The following is an 18,739-nucleotide window of genomic DNA, read 5'->3' on the forward strand; positions in this document are numbered from 1 at the left end:
CTGCAGGCCCCTTCAGGCACTGGAAGGCTGCTCTGAGGTCTCCCTGGAGCCTTCTCTTCTCCAGGCTGAACAACCCCAACTCTCTCAGCCTGTCCTCATAGCAGAGGTGCTCCATCCCTCTGATCATCCTCGTGGCCTCCTCTGGACTCACTCCAACAGCTCCATGTCTGTCTTGTACTGGGGCCCCCAGAGCTGGATGTAGTACTCATGTAACGTCTACTTTCAAAATGTTTAGGATGTCCAGCATCTTGATATCGACTACATGGAACGTCGCCTGGACTTCACCTATGATAAAGTGAATTATGCAGGTCTGCCAGAGTACCTCCAACAGCTGAAGAAGGAAGGAATGCACAATGTCGTGATTCTGGTAAATTAATGATGTTGCTAATTATTTCTCTGTTTATAAGAACTATTTGCAGCATAGTGTTCACAGCAGTATCTAGGTGCTAACACACGCATGCTATTGTAGCTGATTTTCCTTTTTTGTCATTTGTTGAGAAGAGCTAAGAACAATTTCTCACAGGTTTCATATTTAAATGTGTTGCATTTATCAGATATCTGTGTACCAGCACCATCTCTGTACCATAACATTAATTCTCTTTCATTTTTTCCCACTCAGTTATGAGAAATTTTGCTTCTGTTCAGGGCTGAGTTGAGATAGGATTGCTTTAGTGCAATCTTTCCAGAAAAAGAATAAATTAGTTTAATACACAGTCAAAAATAGTAGAATAGTGGAAAAAAGCTACTCATAATCACTCTGGAAAGCTAGTAGCTACAGTTCATGTTGCTTTATATTTACTCTTAGTCTGAACTAATGTAAGAGAAGTTTGTTTGCATGAAAATCAGTGGAAAACATGTTGAACCTGTAACCAAAACTGATATATGACCCAATGAATTAATTTGGGCAGAAGTGAAAATCAGAGATTTCTGTCTTCCCCCATCAATTTTTCCAACAAAGGTAGCTGCTTCTCTCCAGCAAGTTCCCACACAGGACCTTGCACTGAAATTACCTGTTGTCACAGTAGCTAAGTGAGTGACAATGGTGGAAAGGAAATCAGAGGCCAGAATTAAAGAAAAGTCCTTGACAGATGCATAAGACCTGGCCCAGGACAGGCTGGGGCAGTCACACCACTTGGGAGGGATCCAGGTGGGAGGCTCAGGAGTGCCGAGACCTGGAGCAGTGCACGTGGGTGTGAAACATCGCCACAGAGAAGAAAGGCATAATTTGTTCTCCATAACAGCTAAGGACAGGATAAGAAGAAAAGTGCTTTAAATTGCAGCAGAAGAGGTTTAAGGTAGACATTAGGATAAAGCTGCCTGTCTGCAAGGCGAGCCGAGCACCCGGCGGTTCCTCCCTGAGAGGGTGTTGCAAACAGGCCCGACATGCATCAGCCTCTCGTCCTGCTACTTTCTTTCCTGATATACTTATTCAAACCAGCATATTCTCCCTCAGCTTTTTCTGCTAGGTTAAACAAGCTGAAGTATTTCATTCTCTTTTTACCATGTGAGGTCTTCAGACCTCATTGTAGTAGCTTTCCCTCACATGTGCCCCAGTTTGAGTGCATTTGCCTGTGTAGCAGATAACTGGATTTCACAATGCTCCGGCTGATGCCCCCGCAGTGTTTGCAGAATGAAAGAAATATTTTCTTCGTTCTGCTAAAAATCTCTCACATGACAAAGCCCTGCATCACATTTACCTACATTCTATTAGTAGTTCATACTTGTAAGGAGACCAGTTAATCCAGCTGAATCAAGAATGGACAGGCCACCAATGCTTGGGCCCTAAGTTGATCCAGTCCTTTTAAAATAAGGGCCATGTTCCTCATCTTGTTGTGGGGGTCCTGTCAAAGGCTTGTGGGAAGACAATCTGAATAGCAGAGTCCTAAACTGTGGGACAGTTCCTCTTTCACTTATGGTGGTGTATCAGATGTTTACTGGAGTCAAGATAACTGAGACCTACTGCAATTTCCTCATCTAAAAATCACATTATCTTGTCAAATAGATAGATAAAGTCAGAAGTGCCTCACCGTCCTTATTTTTTCCTCCACAATTTGTTGTAAATTTTAGCATATGACTAAGGATGAACTAGTCAGCACCACAGATACCCATATCAGTGTTTCCTTTTTAAAATACAGTTACGAGGTTTGCTGTTCTTCAGTCTGCTGAGGTTTTGGTTTTTTGGGTTTTTTTTAGTATATTCATTAAAAATACCTGCTCTGTATTTATTACTGGCCTAATCTTCACTTTGTTGTACTACAATTGCATTCACTGCTAGGAATCTCAAAAAACCCCCACACAACCCAGGTGATCAATTACATATTGATAATGGAAATAGCAGCCTATATAGTGAGTGCTGGTTGCCAACAATTTGTCCTCAAAGATACATTCCCATGAAGATTCCAATTCTTCTGCAGCTGTAAATCATGAGAAGCTCTAGGGTGCAGCAGTGAAAACAGTTTCCATCAGTGGAGGTCCAAGGCACAGAGTTTAAACAGTAACAGATTACTAAGTCACTCTGATGGAGAGCAACTTCAAGACAAAAATAGTCCAAAATTAACTGAGTATATCATTGTAAATAACCAAGCAGTAGAGGAGCACGTGTGCTGTCAGGACTGAGTGCTCTGTCCAACTATTAGGCAGTTTATGCTCCCTGTATCTTCAATACTGCTCTAAAAGTTATGTCTTAGAGCTGTAATGTTAAATACCACTTGCCTATTTATTGGCTTATCTGAAAAAAGTTTGAGAGACGTGAATATATCAGCAAAATACTGTGAGTTTGGGGTAGCTCTTCCTATGCACGCTCTTGCCCTTCAGTAAATACACGGTAGTCACCTCTTTTTCGTCAATGTTAGGATGCCTCCAGTTGTTTTGCACTTGCTGCTGGGTAAGAAGCTACAGGCAAGCAGTCATGATTTAGTGGGTGAGCTACGTTATCTTCGTACTTGTGAGTTTAACTTCAACAGCATTTTTAAAGCCCTTTCAGTTTCTCAGATGGCACATGCCAGAGCAGTGCAAGGAGCTGTTGCTATATAAATCTAAATCCAGCTGTTAGGCAGATGTAAGGAATATAACGACAATTCTCAACTCATGCAATGAGCTAATGGGCATCCAGATAGGAAGCCCTGCTTTCTTCCTTCCATCAACCAGTAACTAAGGACCATCACCTGCTCTAGTTCTTTAGATAAGCTTGTGAAAAACAACAAAAGCTGATCCAGTTTGTTCTTCATCTTTTAAAAGCTAATGGGAAGTATAGGTTGCACCAGTAGAGAAATTTTCTATTTTCACTTTACTACAGTTGCTGATATTTGTCAAACTCTGATTGTTAGCGTTCTTTAGTGATGTAAAGCATTCTCATAAGTTGAGTCAGGAGCTGGAACAGTATGAAGCATTTCATTCCCAAGTGACAGCAAAGCCATGCTAACTGCAATCAAGGCAAATGTAATCCGGTTTGATACCGAAAGAACAATTTTCTATTTAGCTCCCCTTTGGGTAGTGACAGTAATGAGCGAGTTCCCCAAGTGCAGCAGATTGTTGCCTCCCTCATGATGATTTCAGGAAATGTGCTCTGATTGCAGTCACTTAGTGTCATGTGAAACCTCTACTAAATGGATTTGGGCGAGATGGGTTCAGTCCTTCTCATCTCAGTCCTTCTCACAAGCCAAGTGCAGCTCCTGAGAGCCAGCAGTATTAACACTGGTAACCTGCCTGAGGATGGGACGCTGGGTTTGGTTGTGCCACCACTGCGGAGCTGGCTGGTGCCTCACCACCAGGAAGTCCAGTCCCCCTGCTTGCATCCGACGCTGAGAGCCCTCTGTACCTATGGTCACCTTGATGGTAGTGTGGCCCCATTACCAGAGTCTCTAAACACAATCCTTCAGCGCTTCTCTCTCCTGATCTCTTTCAGAGGCCACCTCCATTTAAGGGAAATTTTGTCTAAGAGTGTCAATACTTGGTCATCATTATTGCACTGAATAATGTGCGTGCTTCAGCTGAGGCAGAACAAGTATATTCTTTAGAAACAAAGAAGTTCTAAAAGTAACAATGACTACAATGTAAAATGATAAACATTATTACTGAAGAGGAGCTTTAATGAAAGACCTTGTATACCTTCCATTAAATCACACTAAAAATAGAAACAGCTAGGAATGACATGAGCGACAAATTACTTAAAAGTCAATAGCAACATGCTCATGATTCAAAATAGTACTTGTTAGCTTCAACATTTTAAAGTCCAGCTCTATGAGCTGTAGAGGCTAAAATTTCCAGAGGTGAGTTTTTATGGATGTGCATCAAAAATCTATGTTTGGGGTCATAGGAGGAAGTGCATCAGTCTGGACAAGTGTCCCCAGGTCTCAGGGCAGTAAGTTGGAGTTAAGGATGTTCAGAACTGACTTTCCAAGAGCTGCTAAAAAGATGAGTTAGGGAAGATTTAAAAGACATGAGCTTCCTCCCCCACAAACAACCTGTGAATGGATGGGAGGGTTTTGTTCTCTTTAGGACGTTACTAAACCTGCATAATATATTAGATTTATGCACTGGAATAACCTTTCAGCTAAAGGAAACCAGAAGTTTGGATTAGGAGTAGCTAATTAAGCTGACTTCTTCCAGCCTTCAAGTCCCTTGAGAGACATCTTTTCTACAATTATAAGATCATTATTGCAGATGGACATTTTTCTCTTTTCCAAAGCTTAACTATTAAACAAGTTAAAAATGTAATGGACACTTATACTTTTTATGGAGGTGACACTGGAGGTAGATAGTTAAAGTTGAATAGAATTTTCCACTTAAGGTAGGGATTTAGCAGGGGTTTTTGTTTTTGAGGCATGGAAGGATATACTTTCCTCACCAGGGCTATAGCTATCAGAAGACTTACAAGTAATTTGGGCAATTAATTTAGGTGTTAAAATGAGCTTTAAAACATGCCTTTAAAGAAATGTACCATTTGGGATCAGATATTTTTTGTTCTTAAGAAGTTTATTAGTTAGACTTCTATGACATTTCAAGTAAAATTCACTTAAATTACTGCACATCTATAGGTGAATGGAAGAATTTTCAGTGGTGTTTTTCTCCATTGTGTTTCATAACTGAAAGTTTTTGCCTTAAGCAGAACCTGAGGGAATAACATTTTCTAAGAGAAAAGTAAAGAATTCCCTTCTCCTAAAATGGCTGCAATCTTCCTCTGTTCTAAATAACACAAAGCAGACAGCTGCTCCCAATTAGGGATATACTGCAAAGTGCACTTATCTCCTTTTAGTCCCAGTTGACTGCTGAGCAAAGTTGAATAGTATCTCTTCATTCTCTGACATCTCAGAGTATTCCTAACTTTATTACTTACTGGCATGGTGGGCCACCATCTTCCCCAGGAGTGGATTAGGCTCCATTCCGATGAACTTGCTGGCCATCCTGGGGCAGAGAAGCTGTTGGTGTCAATGCCACTGGCAGCAATGGGAGGTGGTGACCACCCCAAGCAGTGAAAGAGGCAGCAAGGACAAGCTACGGGGTGTAAAATGCTGTGGTCTTCATGCCTAGGGAGAACAGAGATATATACCCCCCACAGGCATGCATGAGCTGGGTTACTCTGCACCAAACTGACATAAAACACCCTTGTCTGACACTGGATGTGAAGGCAGGGCTGGCGAGGTCCTTCTGAGGTTGGATGTGTCCCAACTTCAAGCCCCTTGAGAAGCTTTAGTTATTCCAGCACTGAGCTGCTGATGCTGAGGCGGCTGGAATGAGGATTGCCTTGGAGGACACCCAGAGGTGTCCAAGTGTGGGAATGCCCAGAGTGGCACCCCGCTCTGCCAAGCAGAGACCTTGGCAGGGAAAAAGTAAAATCCAGTGCCCCTCTAAAATCATTTGAACATAGAATGTCTCACAAAAAATAAACATGAAGGTGTTTAATAATTTCACATCACTTTTGCCTTATACAAGAAATACAGCATATCTTTAATGATTTTTCCTAAATTATTACATGCTCTCAACTCTTATTAAATTTTAATGCTGTTTTCTTCCAATATTACTGCGATCTGCATTAAGAACATAATCCAAATTTTTCTAAAATACACCAATAGAAAAGTAATTGTGACCTTTGGGATTTTGATAATGGAAATGTAATCACTGTTTTCAGGACCCTTTCATAACAAAGGACGAAGAACCGGGCACTTACAGGCCTTACGATCTTGGAGAGGAAATGGGAGTCTGGGTGAACAACTCTGATGGCATAACTCCTGCGGTTGGAAAGGTTGGTTTATTAAATTCTCTCATGCATTTGGTCTAGTGCTGCTTCAATGTGACAAAGCAGCTGTGTAACAGAAATGAGAAGATAACCAGGCGTTATACCTGTGACCTGTAGGCCTGGCCCCCCGGAGACTCGGTGTTTCCTGACTACACCAACCCCAGGACAGTCGAGTGGTGGACCCAGATGTGTCTGGAGTTTAAGAACGTCCTTGACTACGATGGGATCTGGATTGTACGTCTCATTATATTTGCCCTCCCTTGGTTTAAAAAAAAGGAAAATGAGGCTTTTGACATGTGTCTTACTCTCTTTATTAAAGGATATGAACGAACCATCCAATTTCTTAAAAGGCCAGTATCCTGGATGTGCTGATAATGATATCAATAACCCTCCTTACATTCCCAGTAAGTAAATTTTCTTTGACACCTTTTTTTTTTTTTTTAAATCCTGGATAGGCTATTTCTTAGAAAAAAAAAATCCATCCTTCATTTTCCATCTTTCTCTGTGTTCAGTTACATATTTGCTCAGGGCTTCATTGGCTCAGCTTTGATGGAGTATCAAACATGAGCCACTTTTTCCTCTGTCAGCCACTGGGGCTGCCTTAAAACAGGACTAGAAAAATGGTCTTCCCTACCATCCTCTGAGCAACTGGTCTGCATTGGAGAAGGGGCAAGATACCTATATACTGTAACTCAGCTACAGATTTGTGGAAGGAGAAACCCTTTTGCCTTACCATCGCCCTTGCTAGTCCCAGGGATAGGCAATCTCTGCCTTTTCCATAAACCATGACATGGAAGATGGCATCTCCCTGATGCCTTAATTCAATGTATTTCCTTTCACTTAGGAAAGGAATTTTCATTGCCTTACTAGAAATGGGCTAAAAATAAGTTTTAAGATGCCCAAGCCTATGGGAGACCAATAGGAATGGGAACACCTCTTCCAGTTGCCGAGTTAATGACATGCTCATTCCCCCACAGGAAGCCATGAGTACTTACAATTAGTGCCAGTGGTCCTGGCAATTAATCCAGCCAATATTTCCCCAGGAAAGCCCTGCTGCCTGAGCAATGCTAATATGCAGCAGAAAGTTGATACATAAATGAGTTAGTGAAGTATTGGAAATGCCCCTTTTCCCTTCAGGCTATTGTACTGTCATGTAAATTCTTCATTTGATTTATTAAATCTCATTTCACTCCAAATACAAAAGAAATGTAAACATCACAAAAAACATCACAAAATATTATAAGAAGATTGTAAATTATTGAAACCAGAAGCAGAGCTTTTAATTATGATTTTGGCGTTTGCTCTCTTTGTAGGCAAACTGCTGATTGTAACTGTTATATGCTGGCCCTGTGGGTCTTTGTCATTGACCAAAGCCCAGGAACTGATGAGACATTTCCACCTTTGCCTTAAGTTACCTCCATTTTTGTCAGCATTCAGAGCTCTGAAAAAAGGTGTGAGCCTTTGGTGAAGATGGCCAAAATAGCAGAACCCCTTTCACCCTCACAAATAAAGGCTGCAAAGCTGAGCTTTGCAACACCTAGCACTGAAGTCTGAGCCATTATGGAATAATCAGATTTAGGGACCTAGATATCTATGTGGCGTGTAAGGGCAATGAGGGATGCTGAAGAAAGGTGTGTTTTGAGCCCAGTTTCTCTGATGTCCCTTCTTGTGCAAGGATGCACCTACTTCTGCTTGTGACTCACTGTGTTGGTGTCCCTTCTGCAGACAGGAGCCTGAGGCATTTTTTCCAAGGTGTAGGTGATCTAAGCTGCTTAGTCCAAGAAGACATTAGGACCTTCCTGGGGCTGGCAGGGTTTTGGGTCCTCACTGTTTCCTTGGGTGCCTGAATCTGCACAAGTCCCGGTCTCGGTGCCTCCGGCTTTTTGTTGATGTAGCCTTCAGTCTCCTTATGTAAATTATAACCACGATTACATGTAACCGTGGTTTGAACTTCCAAAACCAGATGTCCTTCAAATCAATTTTATATTAAACACTTTATACTGAAGATCAGTATGCAATTGTAAAATAATCATTATTACTGAGGCAGAATAGAAAATATTCAGAATAAGAATGAAGCATGAAAGCATGATTCGTGGCAGCATTTTCTTTCATATCCCACCTTAATTTTATGGGGCTAATAATTAAGTGCCACTGGGACATAAAGTGTGACTTTCTCCAGAACCATAGTGTCTTCTTCAAAGCCGTATCAGTCAAAGTTACTTGGAAATTGCCTATAAATTAAGTTATTTCTGATGCAGATCAGCCACATTGGAGTCTTTGTGTCTAAAGACCCAAACACAAGGACTCCAGCTGTGGTGGCACAGCAGAGCAGAGAGGCTAATGGGTTTCCAGGTACAGAGAAATGCACTTTGTAGTAATGAACTGCAAACATACAGTAAAGTGCGATTAGGCAGTGAGATTGCTTGTTCACCGAAAGATATTACAATAGTGCATGCACCTAATTAAGCATGCAAAGGAAGGATATTTGAGAATCTACCTTCTTTCTTTTTTGAGAGGATTTTATAACATTTTCAACTCCATCTCTAAAAAATACATTGTATAAACCAAGCATCTGACCTGCCCAATTCCTGCTGAACTTCACATGGCATTTTCATGGAGGTTACCTGCGGAGGCTGAGAATCACATTTTCCTCACCAAATGGGCTTTGCCAGCATCTCCTTAATATGGGATCAAAGACCAGGCAGCATCTGTGCAGCCAATTTATGCCTCATATTGCCTCCCCTTGGCTCAGCTAAACCAGTGCTGTGCCAGCAACATCAGGGCTACTCCTGACTATTACTGAAGGCAAAAAACTGCTGCTGCCTCCACTGCCTGTGACCTGCCGATAGAAAGAGTTACTGGATAATCCATTCACGTGTGAATATACCCATTATAATCTGTCCTTGCTCTCTTCTGTGCTGCGTATCGGGCCATTGCAGATGACACCCTGTGGACTGCTGCACCTCGTGCTTTTTCCTCCCCTGCACACCTCCGACACTCCCCACTCATCGCTCGCAATGCTGCTCGGGGTCGTGCCAGTAGTCCTGCTGTCTTTTAGCCCTAGATGCCTCAGGGGAAGAGAGAGGCCAGAGTTGAGCTGAGGTGTGAATTTTGCCATGATAGGACAGAATTGTGCTGCCTACCTACATCTGCAGCTGAGTGATACGAAAACTGAGGTCTCGTGATTTCACACAACCATGCAAGTTCCCTGGGCATCTGAATTTCTGGTTTTGTTTTGTTTGTTTTTTTTTTTTTTTCTTGCAACATTTTTGCTTTTAGGTAAAATTTGTCACTATGTAAAAGAACATGTAGGCTTATTCTTAATTCAGCAATGCAGAAATTTTCTTTTCTGGCTAGTGCGTACTGAATACATGATATCTGTACAGATGTTTTTAATTATTGGACATAAAACTTGAAGTTAGCAGTTGGTCCTCTCACCCTCTTGAGGACACATGTGCCTGTCTGCAAGCAGGTATTCATGGCTACATGCTAATCAGCGCAAGCCTGGCACTTCTTCAGCTTTTCCTCTTCCCAAATCCTTTGGTGTTTTCATCCCTAAATGAGTAGAAATATGAAGAGATTTGAATTGTGATGTATGTAATTTTACAGTGTTATATATCATTCTCAGGCATTACTGATCGTTCCCTGGCGCAAAAGACGTTGTGTCCCGACTCCAAGACTTACCTCGGAGAGCATTATAACACACACTCTCTCTTCGGCTGGTCGCAGACAGAACCAACTTTCGAGTAAGTTTTCTAAGTATTTCTAAGCAGATTTCACATGATTGAAATACATTTTAAAAGCCACCGATGTTACCTGGGAAATCTGTAATAGGATCTAATAAGAAACAGCCTCATGCTTCATTTTACTAGTTGTCATTTAGTAAGAAGTTTCAAGAAAAGAGAATCTTGGAAGAAGATACAGAATCTTTCCCAATTTTACTTTTCTTAGCTAAAAGCAGGATCCACTTGTGGGGCTTAACTCTTCAGCTGCTGCTTTTGTACAACTAGAGCAAGATGTTCCTATGGTCGGTTGGGGCTGCTCAGGTGCAGCTGCTGCAGACCCAATCTTGTGTGGCGCCAGGGGAATTTTTCCATCCCTTTGTTACCATTGCCCAAGCAGAGGAGTTTCTGTCACTGCCGGTGAAGGATTTGAACCGTGCAGCTCCCCCGGCTGCTTCTGGAGTTGCCTCCAGTTCCTGGCAGGCAGCATTTTGCATTTTGGCTTGAGGCTCAGTTGGTTCAGGAGGGCAGAGCAGCATTGCAGCACAGCTGCTGTCGGCTACTGTAAAACTCATTTTGCAGCTGGGAAGCACTCAAAACTAGCTTACGCAGGCAGACTGTTGCTGTGAAGCTGGAGTGACAGTGGAAAGCTAGCTGTTGGATTAAATCAAATGGGCAAATCATGCCTTTTCCAGCAAGGATTGAGCTAAAACACGGGTAAGTTTAATACCGCAATGTAAGTGCCAAAGCAGGCGTCCTTGCGCTGGCTTATTTCAGTATTTAGCACTCATTTTCAGCAGTTGTGTTGTGATACCATCCAGAGGACACAGTTAAGCGACCCTGCTTGCAGTGGTGATGCACTTGTATTTTGTACGCCAAGCCTGGGGGAAGGGCAGAACTGGGTAGAAGCCAGAAGCAGTTTGCCAGCTCTTGTGGGCCTGGCTGAAGAGCAGCCCAGCTTTCGAGAGAAGGAGCAGAAAGCCCTCGAACCCTGAACCTCACTGGCCACCCAGGCCAGCTAGGACACACGGGGTGTAGGATGGTTTTTGGATCCTTACATCCCAATCTCAGCAAAGATCCTCCCATCGTGGTGTCTCCACTGGGATTTGTGCCCCACACGCTGGGATCCAGCAGAACACATAACCATACGCTGTCTTGGTAACTTTGTTCAAATAGAAGCTTTGGATTTGCTCACCTTCTTGAGCTGTTTTTTTTTAGTTTTATTCAGGCTCTGTGCCAGCAAAGCCAATTGTCTGAGACAAACCCTGTGAATTTAGCAGGAAAAGCTTGGTGTGCCAGCACATCTGCCCCAGCCCCTTCGGGGTGCATTCTGTCCTGGCTGTGCTAACCCGGACCAACGCCGTTGGGACAGTCACTGCTGCACGGCTCCTTGCAGCCTTCCCCAAAGTTGTGAACCTTCCCTGTTCCTGCAGCACTTGCTTCCAGGGCTCCTTCCAAAAGAAACACGTATTTTGCTCAGCCAAATGTAGGGAGTCCTTCAAGGCTGGATACCACCACCAAAAGCACAAATGGAGGCAGGATTCGCTGCAGACCTGGGAGCCTGTGGTGAAGCATTTTTCATACATAGTCATTTGGGTTTCTCAAGCGCATTTCTTTCCCAGACTGGTTGTATACCCTTTCTGCATTTGCTCTTCACAAATAATATACTAAATTAAATTACTGACAGGAATATTTAGCAAACCGGCATCAATTGCAGGATATTGGCTGAAAATGAATGACAAGTTCATAATTGTATAAAAAACAATTCTAAGAATTATTCTAATGCAGCCAGAGAATAGGAAATGTGTCGTCTGACCCCATGTCAAATGGCTTGAATTTGGATACACGAACTAGCAGCAATCAACTTGTGCATAGCTTAACGCCAAGAGTTATTTGCACATGATATTCTGTATATAATTTCAATCAACAAATACATTTGACAACATTATGACCTGTTTGGCAATGATTCACAATAGACTGGAATTTATTCAATAAATTACTTGTTGCAAATTGTTTGTGCAGCTCTGGGTCATAGTTGAGTTGATCCAATGTTGCCCTCATTAGCACCTGCATTTGCAAATGGAGCCAAAGACTTGTGCTGCACAGCCAGAGGAGAGGACTCATTCATGAAATGCCTCCAAAATACCATTTATACAAAGCACATGGAGTCTTGTGCAGTTATTGGGTCCAGCAGTGCACCAGCAGGTTAATATGTTTAGGCTTGTATGAAAACTTGTGGTGGGTTTTTGGGGTTTTTTTGTTTGTTTGTTTGGGGTTTTTTTTGCTTTGGAAACAAACGTTGAAGCATTTTAAAGGCTCTGAGCCATTACAGAACCGATACCAAACATTAGCCATTATGAATATGGATGAAGGAGCTCTTGATCAAATCTCATTAAGGAAAGGGAGAAGGACGTGGATGGTGAACATGATTAATATTTCATGCTAGGATTTCCCAGAGAATCTAAGTTGTGTTGCCCAAATCATATTAAAGCAGAGTTGAATTTGAGTTCCTGCAGCATATAATAGTGCAATATGTAATTACGTATGGAGATCATCCTATGTTGAGGAATTTTGTAACAACAGATTTGTTAATAAGGCATATTGCACTTCCTTGATTTTCTGATGATGTACAAAAAATATTTTCAAAAGGCAAGGAAAAATTCATTACAGAACTCATTCTGTAATGAAACCCCATATATCAAATAATGACAGGAAAGTAGAGGAATGACTACAAGGAAGGCATGACATTTTGAATGATTAAACTTTTGATTTCTATATTGATTATTTCCTTTTTTAAGATGTTCAGATATTGTTTTGATGTTTTGATTTTATATCGTACTTTTAATTACAGGATATTAGAACTTTATTTGCGAATAAAAATCTCTAAATAAATCCTATATTGAAAAAAATACATGTTATCTTGGTTTTTAGTAGCTTGTAGGTCACTAAATTAAATGTACTAATACAGAAAGGAAATTATGTTTCAGTTTTTCAGTTTGAAACACTGTTGAGAATAAATTAAACACAACTTATTTTTTAGGAATACTAAAAATACCTGAAACAAATTGTTCTGTCGATCAGATGATAGATTTTAATTTTTTATTTTGGCCACTGAGTAAAACTTTCCATTATTTGCAGTTTTGCAGCCACATTTTCACATGACTCGGGACCACAATAATAATTGTTTCATGAATAACACCCCTTCTGATAAAATTGTGCCTAAAAGCTCAGGTTGGTCATATGACTCTTTCAGTTACCATTCTTATTTTTAATGATCTTATTGCATTTCTTCGCAGCGTTGTCCAGCAAGCAACTGGAAAGCGAGCGTTTGTCTTGAGTCGGTCTACATTCGTTGGCAGTGGGAAGCACGGGGGTCACTGGCTGGGTGACAACTTCTCTCAGTGGAAGGACATGCACCGGTCAATCATTGGAATCCTGGAATTCAACCTCTTTGGCATCCCCTACGTAAGTCCAGTGTCCTTCAGGCAGTTGCTGGCTCATACACAATATCACTTTAAATTAACTCAAGTGTTTTCTGAAATAAGCTGCTTGAGACGGCCAGCAGTGACGGCCTCCACAGCATAAGGAACTGCAGATTAGAAAAAGCTAAATGTCATCAATCTTGGCTGGCTGAAGAGAAACAAAAATAGCACTGCTAGATTCAGATTAAATCACTGTATGCCATCCAAAACTGATCTCTTTATATTATGTATTCTATCATTGAGGTCCCTCTGTATATTTCTGGTTTTGCAAGCTGGGCTGGAGAATTTGTAGAATTATTGAAATACAGTTCAGATCTTCCATAGTGATGTTAATGCTCTAGAAGCCAGTACAATCTCAGTCCTGGAAAAATTCGTATCATTATGGACCATTCTTACAAAGTCATCAGAAATAGGTATCTCCATCTGAAAATTATTTTTATTAACAAACTTGTGTGATTTCTCATTTTTTTTGGCCTCAGTCACAATCACAAACACTTATCCAATGATGTTGGTTTTTTTTTTAGATTGGTGCTGATATCTGCGGGTTTAACTATAACACTACCTACGAACTCTGCTTGCGCTGGATGCAGCTTGGTTCTTTCTATCCATTTTCCAGAAACCACAATGCAGAGGGAAATAGCGTAAGTAAACGAAGTTACACAAAGCTGTAGTCTATGGTTACAGTAATGATGACAGTGATTTGTATTACTTTCTCAGAAATTAACCTGCCATTCTTGGGTAAACTGGAGCGGTGGGTGAAATGGAGTGCTGCAGTGAGAGCAGGAATTACATAGTGAAGTGTAAATTTTTCCCCTCCATAATGTAAAGATGACGTAGAAATGCTGAAAAATATGCAGTATCTAACATCCAAAAGCCATGCAGAAATGTGTACCGTGTACTTTGAATGACAGAAAATTGTCTTCCCATGCTGTTGGTAAGATTTGTCCCCTCCATCTTTTACCTACTGAAGCCCAGGTTTTAAGAGCCAGTGAGTGTCAGCACATCTTCCTACTCCATTGTTTGCCTCAATTTTTGTTTCAGTACTTCTGTAACTATAATAGATATTGCAGGAAGGGGAGAGAGGACATTATGCACCATCCTTGCTGTTTAAAAGCGAGTTTCAGACAAATGCCACAGCTAGAAACTCCAGACAAACACGTGAGAACTCCAAGGAGAGCCAGCAATAGCGACAGCGTTATCAGCCAAGAAGCAACAAAGACTAAAAAAAGCCAATGAGCCCATGAGAAGGGTGAAAAAAGCGCAGTCTCTGTCCAGACCCATGCCCTGGCTTCGACTTATCATAAAGTCCTTTCGAGACTTGTCTCAGATAGAAAGGAGTATCAGGTTGTTTCTAACTATGAACAGTTTGAAGGTCTTGCAGCCTTTGTAAGTACACTGTGTTTATCTGCAACCACGAGGAAATGGTTCTGTCAGTTCAATAAATGCCTTTTTTTTTTTCTTTTTCTTTTCTTCTTCTGTGAACCACTCTGTGCAATGCTGGAGCTCAGGTTATTAGCTAACCTTCAGTTTTCTTTGAAGTTGGGTCATCCGAGTGTTGCAACATTTACACCCCCAGAAAGGCCTCTGGCTCTGCATGAAACTATGATGGACATTCAGCAACTGGGCAAATGCAGGAATAATAGGCTATAGTGCTGGCATTAAGAGCGTCAGCATTTACCTGTAGATCCCTGAGATATGCTGAGATATTTCTCTCTAGGAGAACAAATGTCTGTGAGGTGCTACCTGCTGCTGTTGATAAATAGTTTCTATTTACCTCTCTTCACTAAAATTAGAAGTACCTTATCTATAGATGTTTGCTTGGCCCTTTGGGCATGCAAATGGGGTCTGACCTGGGTGAGTGGATATTAATCACATATGCACAATTTAATAAGCAGGAAAAGAGCAATGGGTCTATATGACGGGAGCTGCACCTCAGTGTTGAGTGAGTGACAGAAGCAGCAGAAGATACATTTTGTTTTATTGGACTACTTAAATCCATCTAAAACATTGTGTTCACTGAAAGAAATGAACAAGGCAATTTTGGGTGACTCAGCATCACCTAAGAAGTCTGACTGGGTTTTTTTGTGAACTTAGGCAATATTTGTACAGTGTCAGAATACTGGTAAAAATGTAGTGCAATTTTTGAAATAATAGATGGATGCTCTGGAGCTCAGAGCCAGCAGGGAATATTATCAGTGACTAATTCTGATGTAAACATAATAATGGAGAAATTTAACTTAAATATTGAGTTTAATTAATATTAGGTTTAGTGTTAAAATAAAATCTTAAATATCCATTTGCCTAATCCATTGGGGATTTCAAATGGTTTAATTAATACTTTTCTTGTCTGAAAAGCACTACATAATATAAAAAGCTTTGTTACTTCTGTTCCTTTTATGTTTCATTATCCTTGGAATTCATCATACGTTCTTCAATTTTAATGAGAAAACTGAGTATTATGGGAAAATTTTGTGAAGGAGGAAGGGAGCCGTGTGACTCCTTAGCTGACTCAGTTTAGCACTGGAAAGGTCGCACAGGAGGAATTAAAGGAGATGTAACTCTTTCCCGTATCAGCACTGCCCCGGGCTGCGTGATCCGCATCCCATCGCAGGGGAGAGTCAAGGTTGCCTTGAAGTAGATCAGAAGCAGCCAACGAGTGTGGACAGATTGCTTAAACGTGTCCTCTTGGCGGTGGGACCCAGCATGCGTGCCCTCTTTCCCAGGAGAGCGAGGAGGCCAGGGGCACTGCTGATGCGTGGCCGTCCCCTCGGTCGGGGCATCTTAATATGGTGGGCACAGGAGGAGAAATCAAATTTCTTTGTATGGATGAAATGTTTTCCCCACCACACGCAGTGACTTCGGTCATTCTTGTTGGCCTCAGCAGGGCCACGAATTTACTCTTTCTTTTAAATAGATTTGCCTTTATGTTCTCGGCCAACATAATTACACCTTTGCCTTTGCTTTGCAGATTATCAGTCTTCTCTTTTTCCTGTGTTTCACCTTCTCTGTCCCAGAGGGCTTGCGTCTCCAGGATGAATTAATTTCTGGAGGCAAGGTGTCTGTTCCTGAGTACAGACATGACACAAGGTTAGGGGTGGTTGCCAGCAGCTCACATACACCATGATGGGGCCTGATCTCTCTAAACTCACTGGAATTTTTCAAGTTGAAAAACTTATGCAAATATTAGTTTGCTGATAATGGATGTTGTTCTTAATACATCTTCCAGTTTGCAAATCAGTGCCTTTTCTTATTTAAACATTCACTTTTGTAGTACCATTATGTCAGCCACTGCTCTCCTTAGGTTACACATAGGTTCTCTGTTGTATTTGCAGACCCTAGTTATAATGCTCAGTAGAAATCAAAGCTTTTCCCTAACAGGAACAAGACCCAGCGGTGTTCGGAGCAGAGTTTGCCAAGATAGCTCGCGCTACGCTTCGGATCAGATACTCGCTGCTGCCGTACTTATACACCTTGTTCTTCGAGTCTCATGTTCACGGAAACACGGTGGTGCGGTCACTCATGCACGAGTGAGTTTGGACTCTCTCTTTTTTATCATATTTTACTCACAAAAGTAGTCGAGCTTCTAGGTATAAACTAGGTGCTACCTGTTTGAGAATAGCCACAGTAATGTTACTGCATGCTCTGTCTTGAAAAGAACAATTTTACAATGAAAACTAATGAAATTATATGCACAACAATAACTCTTAACATATGCAATGGATTTGCATTAAAATATAACCTATATTTGTTTCCAGTGGGGAAAAATCCTCCTAAGGAAGGAGAATTCAGAAAATTTCTTGTCTTAGGCAAATATGCAGTTCCTTTTTATTTTAAAAATAGGAATCATATACCTGTATTTTCTGTATTTGAATGAAAACTATGAAATCTGTATTCTGGTCCAGAATGCCAAGAAGGCCTCACACAGAGAAGTCTCCATTTTTCAATCATCCACAGCATTTGCATTTTCCAATTTAGCACTTGCATCTGGCTATGTATGAAACCTACATCTGTGTCCACAAATTGCATAGAGAAAACAGAGATAGAGATGTTTGAGTGTAGAAGCAGGTGCAAAACCGAGATTAATAAATACAGACTGAAAAACCCCTTGGAAAACGTGACCTCAGATTTTTGGAACAACTCATTTTTTCTGTTTGGAAGAAGCAGGAATCAAAGTGAGGTTTAGTTTCCCTCTCAGCATCTTTTAATTAGCTTTTTAACCTGCTTTTGGTAAATTTTCTACTTCAGAATGCTTTATGCAAAGACTTGAGCAAAAGGAGTGCAAACAATACATATGAAAGGCCACTGCCCAAAGCTCTGACACATTTTAGCCTCATTGGTGCCAGCTACATCCTGGACTGTTTAATGTTCTTTTTCCCTTTAGGTTAAAAACATTTTGGTTAAAGGGTAAGGCATTTTTTGCAAATTAAACTGAGATTACACTAAAGTGCAGACCATTTGAATATGTAAAAGATATGCACAAAACCTGTTTTACCTACTCAACGTAATGGCTAACTGATAATTCTTAAAAGCAGTATCCTTCCCCTTCCTACTCTGCTACCTTATTTAACTGGGTTACATTAAGGAGAAGTTTTATAGGTACTCATGCCTTACAAAGGGCTATATGCTATTTCGAGTATTTTAGCACAATTTTTGCTTAATGAGATTTGTGTTAATATTGGAAATGACCAAGTTCATTTTGGCATTAATATTAGCTAATCTCTGCTAATACAGAATTACTTTAGTGATGTTAAAGCTGCTTTTCTGGCTGTTCCCAGCATACTGTACTCGTACTCTAGTTGGGTAGCATCTTCATTAGCAAATTTCCCAATTTGCTTTGATTCGAATTGTAGAGCAATCTCAGATGCACCAGTGGAGACTTCCGTCGGGTGAAACCGAGCTGAAAGGTGCGCTCCAGCCATTAATGGGAGTTTAGTCAGTGGGACCAGACTGGGATTACTAGGAAATAAAACCTCTAAAATGCATGTAGGGAGCGTAGGCATCAGGAGATCGGCACAACCTGTTTCACTACCAGGTCCCACCCTAGTGGGCACATCACTTGCTAATGTTGCCTTAGCTGGATCCTAAAATGGCTTAAAAGTATTTCTTACTATTATTAGTTAATTCTGGTTACTATTGTCACTGAATGAGTATTTTTTACTATTTCTAATTAATATTCCTTGGTTTAGTGGGTCTGCTCAAGTAGAGAAGGTGACCCAGATGCTAACAGGAGGAGAAAAATGGGTTTTAGAGAAAGAGAGAACTGAAACAGAATTTTCGATGATGGAATTTTACATCAAATC

At 41.1% G+C, this 18,739-nt stretch overlaps 1 protein-coding gene across 1 annotated transcript in view; it reads left to right on the forward strand.

The window, feature by feature from the left end:
• The window catches only part of LOC104635661 (sucrase-isomaltase, intestinal), a 59,563-nt gene that overhangs the window by 25,587 nt on the left and 15,237 nt on the right, over positions 1-18,739 (forward strand). Inside the window, exons 9-16 of the mRNA XM_075742142.1 lie at positions 236-367; positions 6,128-6,241; positions 6,353-6,469; positions 6,555-6,639; positions 9,864-9,981; positions 13,254-13,422; positions 13,964-14,080; positions 16,818-16,966. Coding sequence (XP_075598257.1) covers positions 236-367; positions 6,128-6,241; positions 6,353-6,469; positions 6,555-6,639; positions 9,864-9,981; positions 13,254-13,422; positions 13,964-14,080; positions 16,818-16,966 — 1,001 coding nt within the window. The remainder of the gene's footprint in view (positions 1-235; positions 368-6,127; positions 6,242-6,352; positions 6,470-6,554; positions 6,640-9,863; positions 9,982-13,253; positions 13,423-13,963; positions 14,081-16,817; positions 16,967-18,739) is intronic.

Source organism: Balearica regulorum, chromosome 1 (assembly GCF_011004875.1).
Source record: "Balearica regulorum gibbericeps isolate bBalReg1 chromosome 1, bBalReg1.pri, whole genome shotgun sequence".
In the NCBI taxonomy this organism is placed as follows: Eukaryota; Metazoa; Chordata; class Aves; order Gruiformes; family Gruidae; genus Balearica; species Balearica regulorum.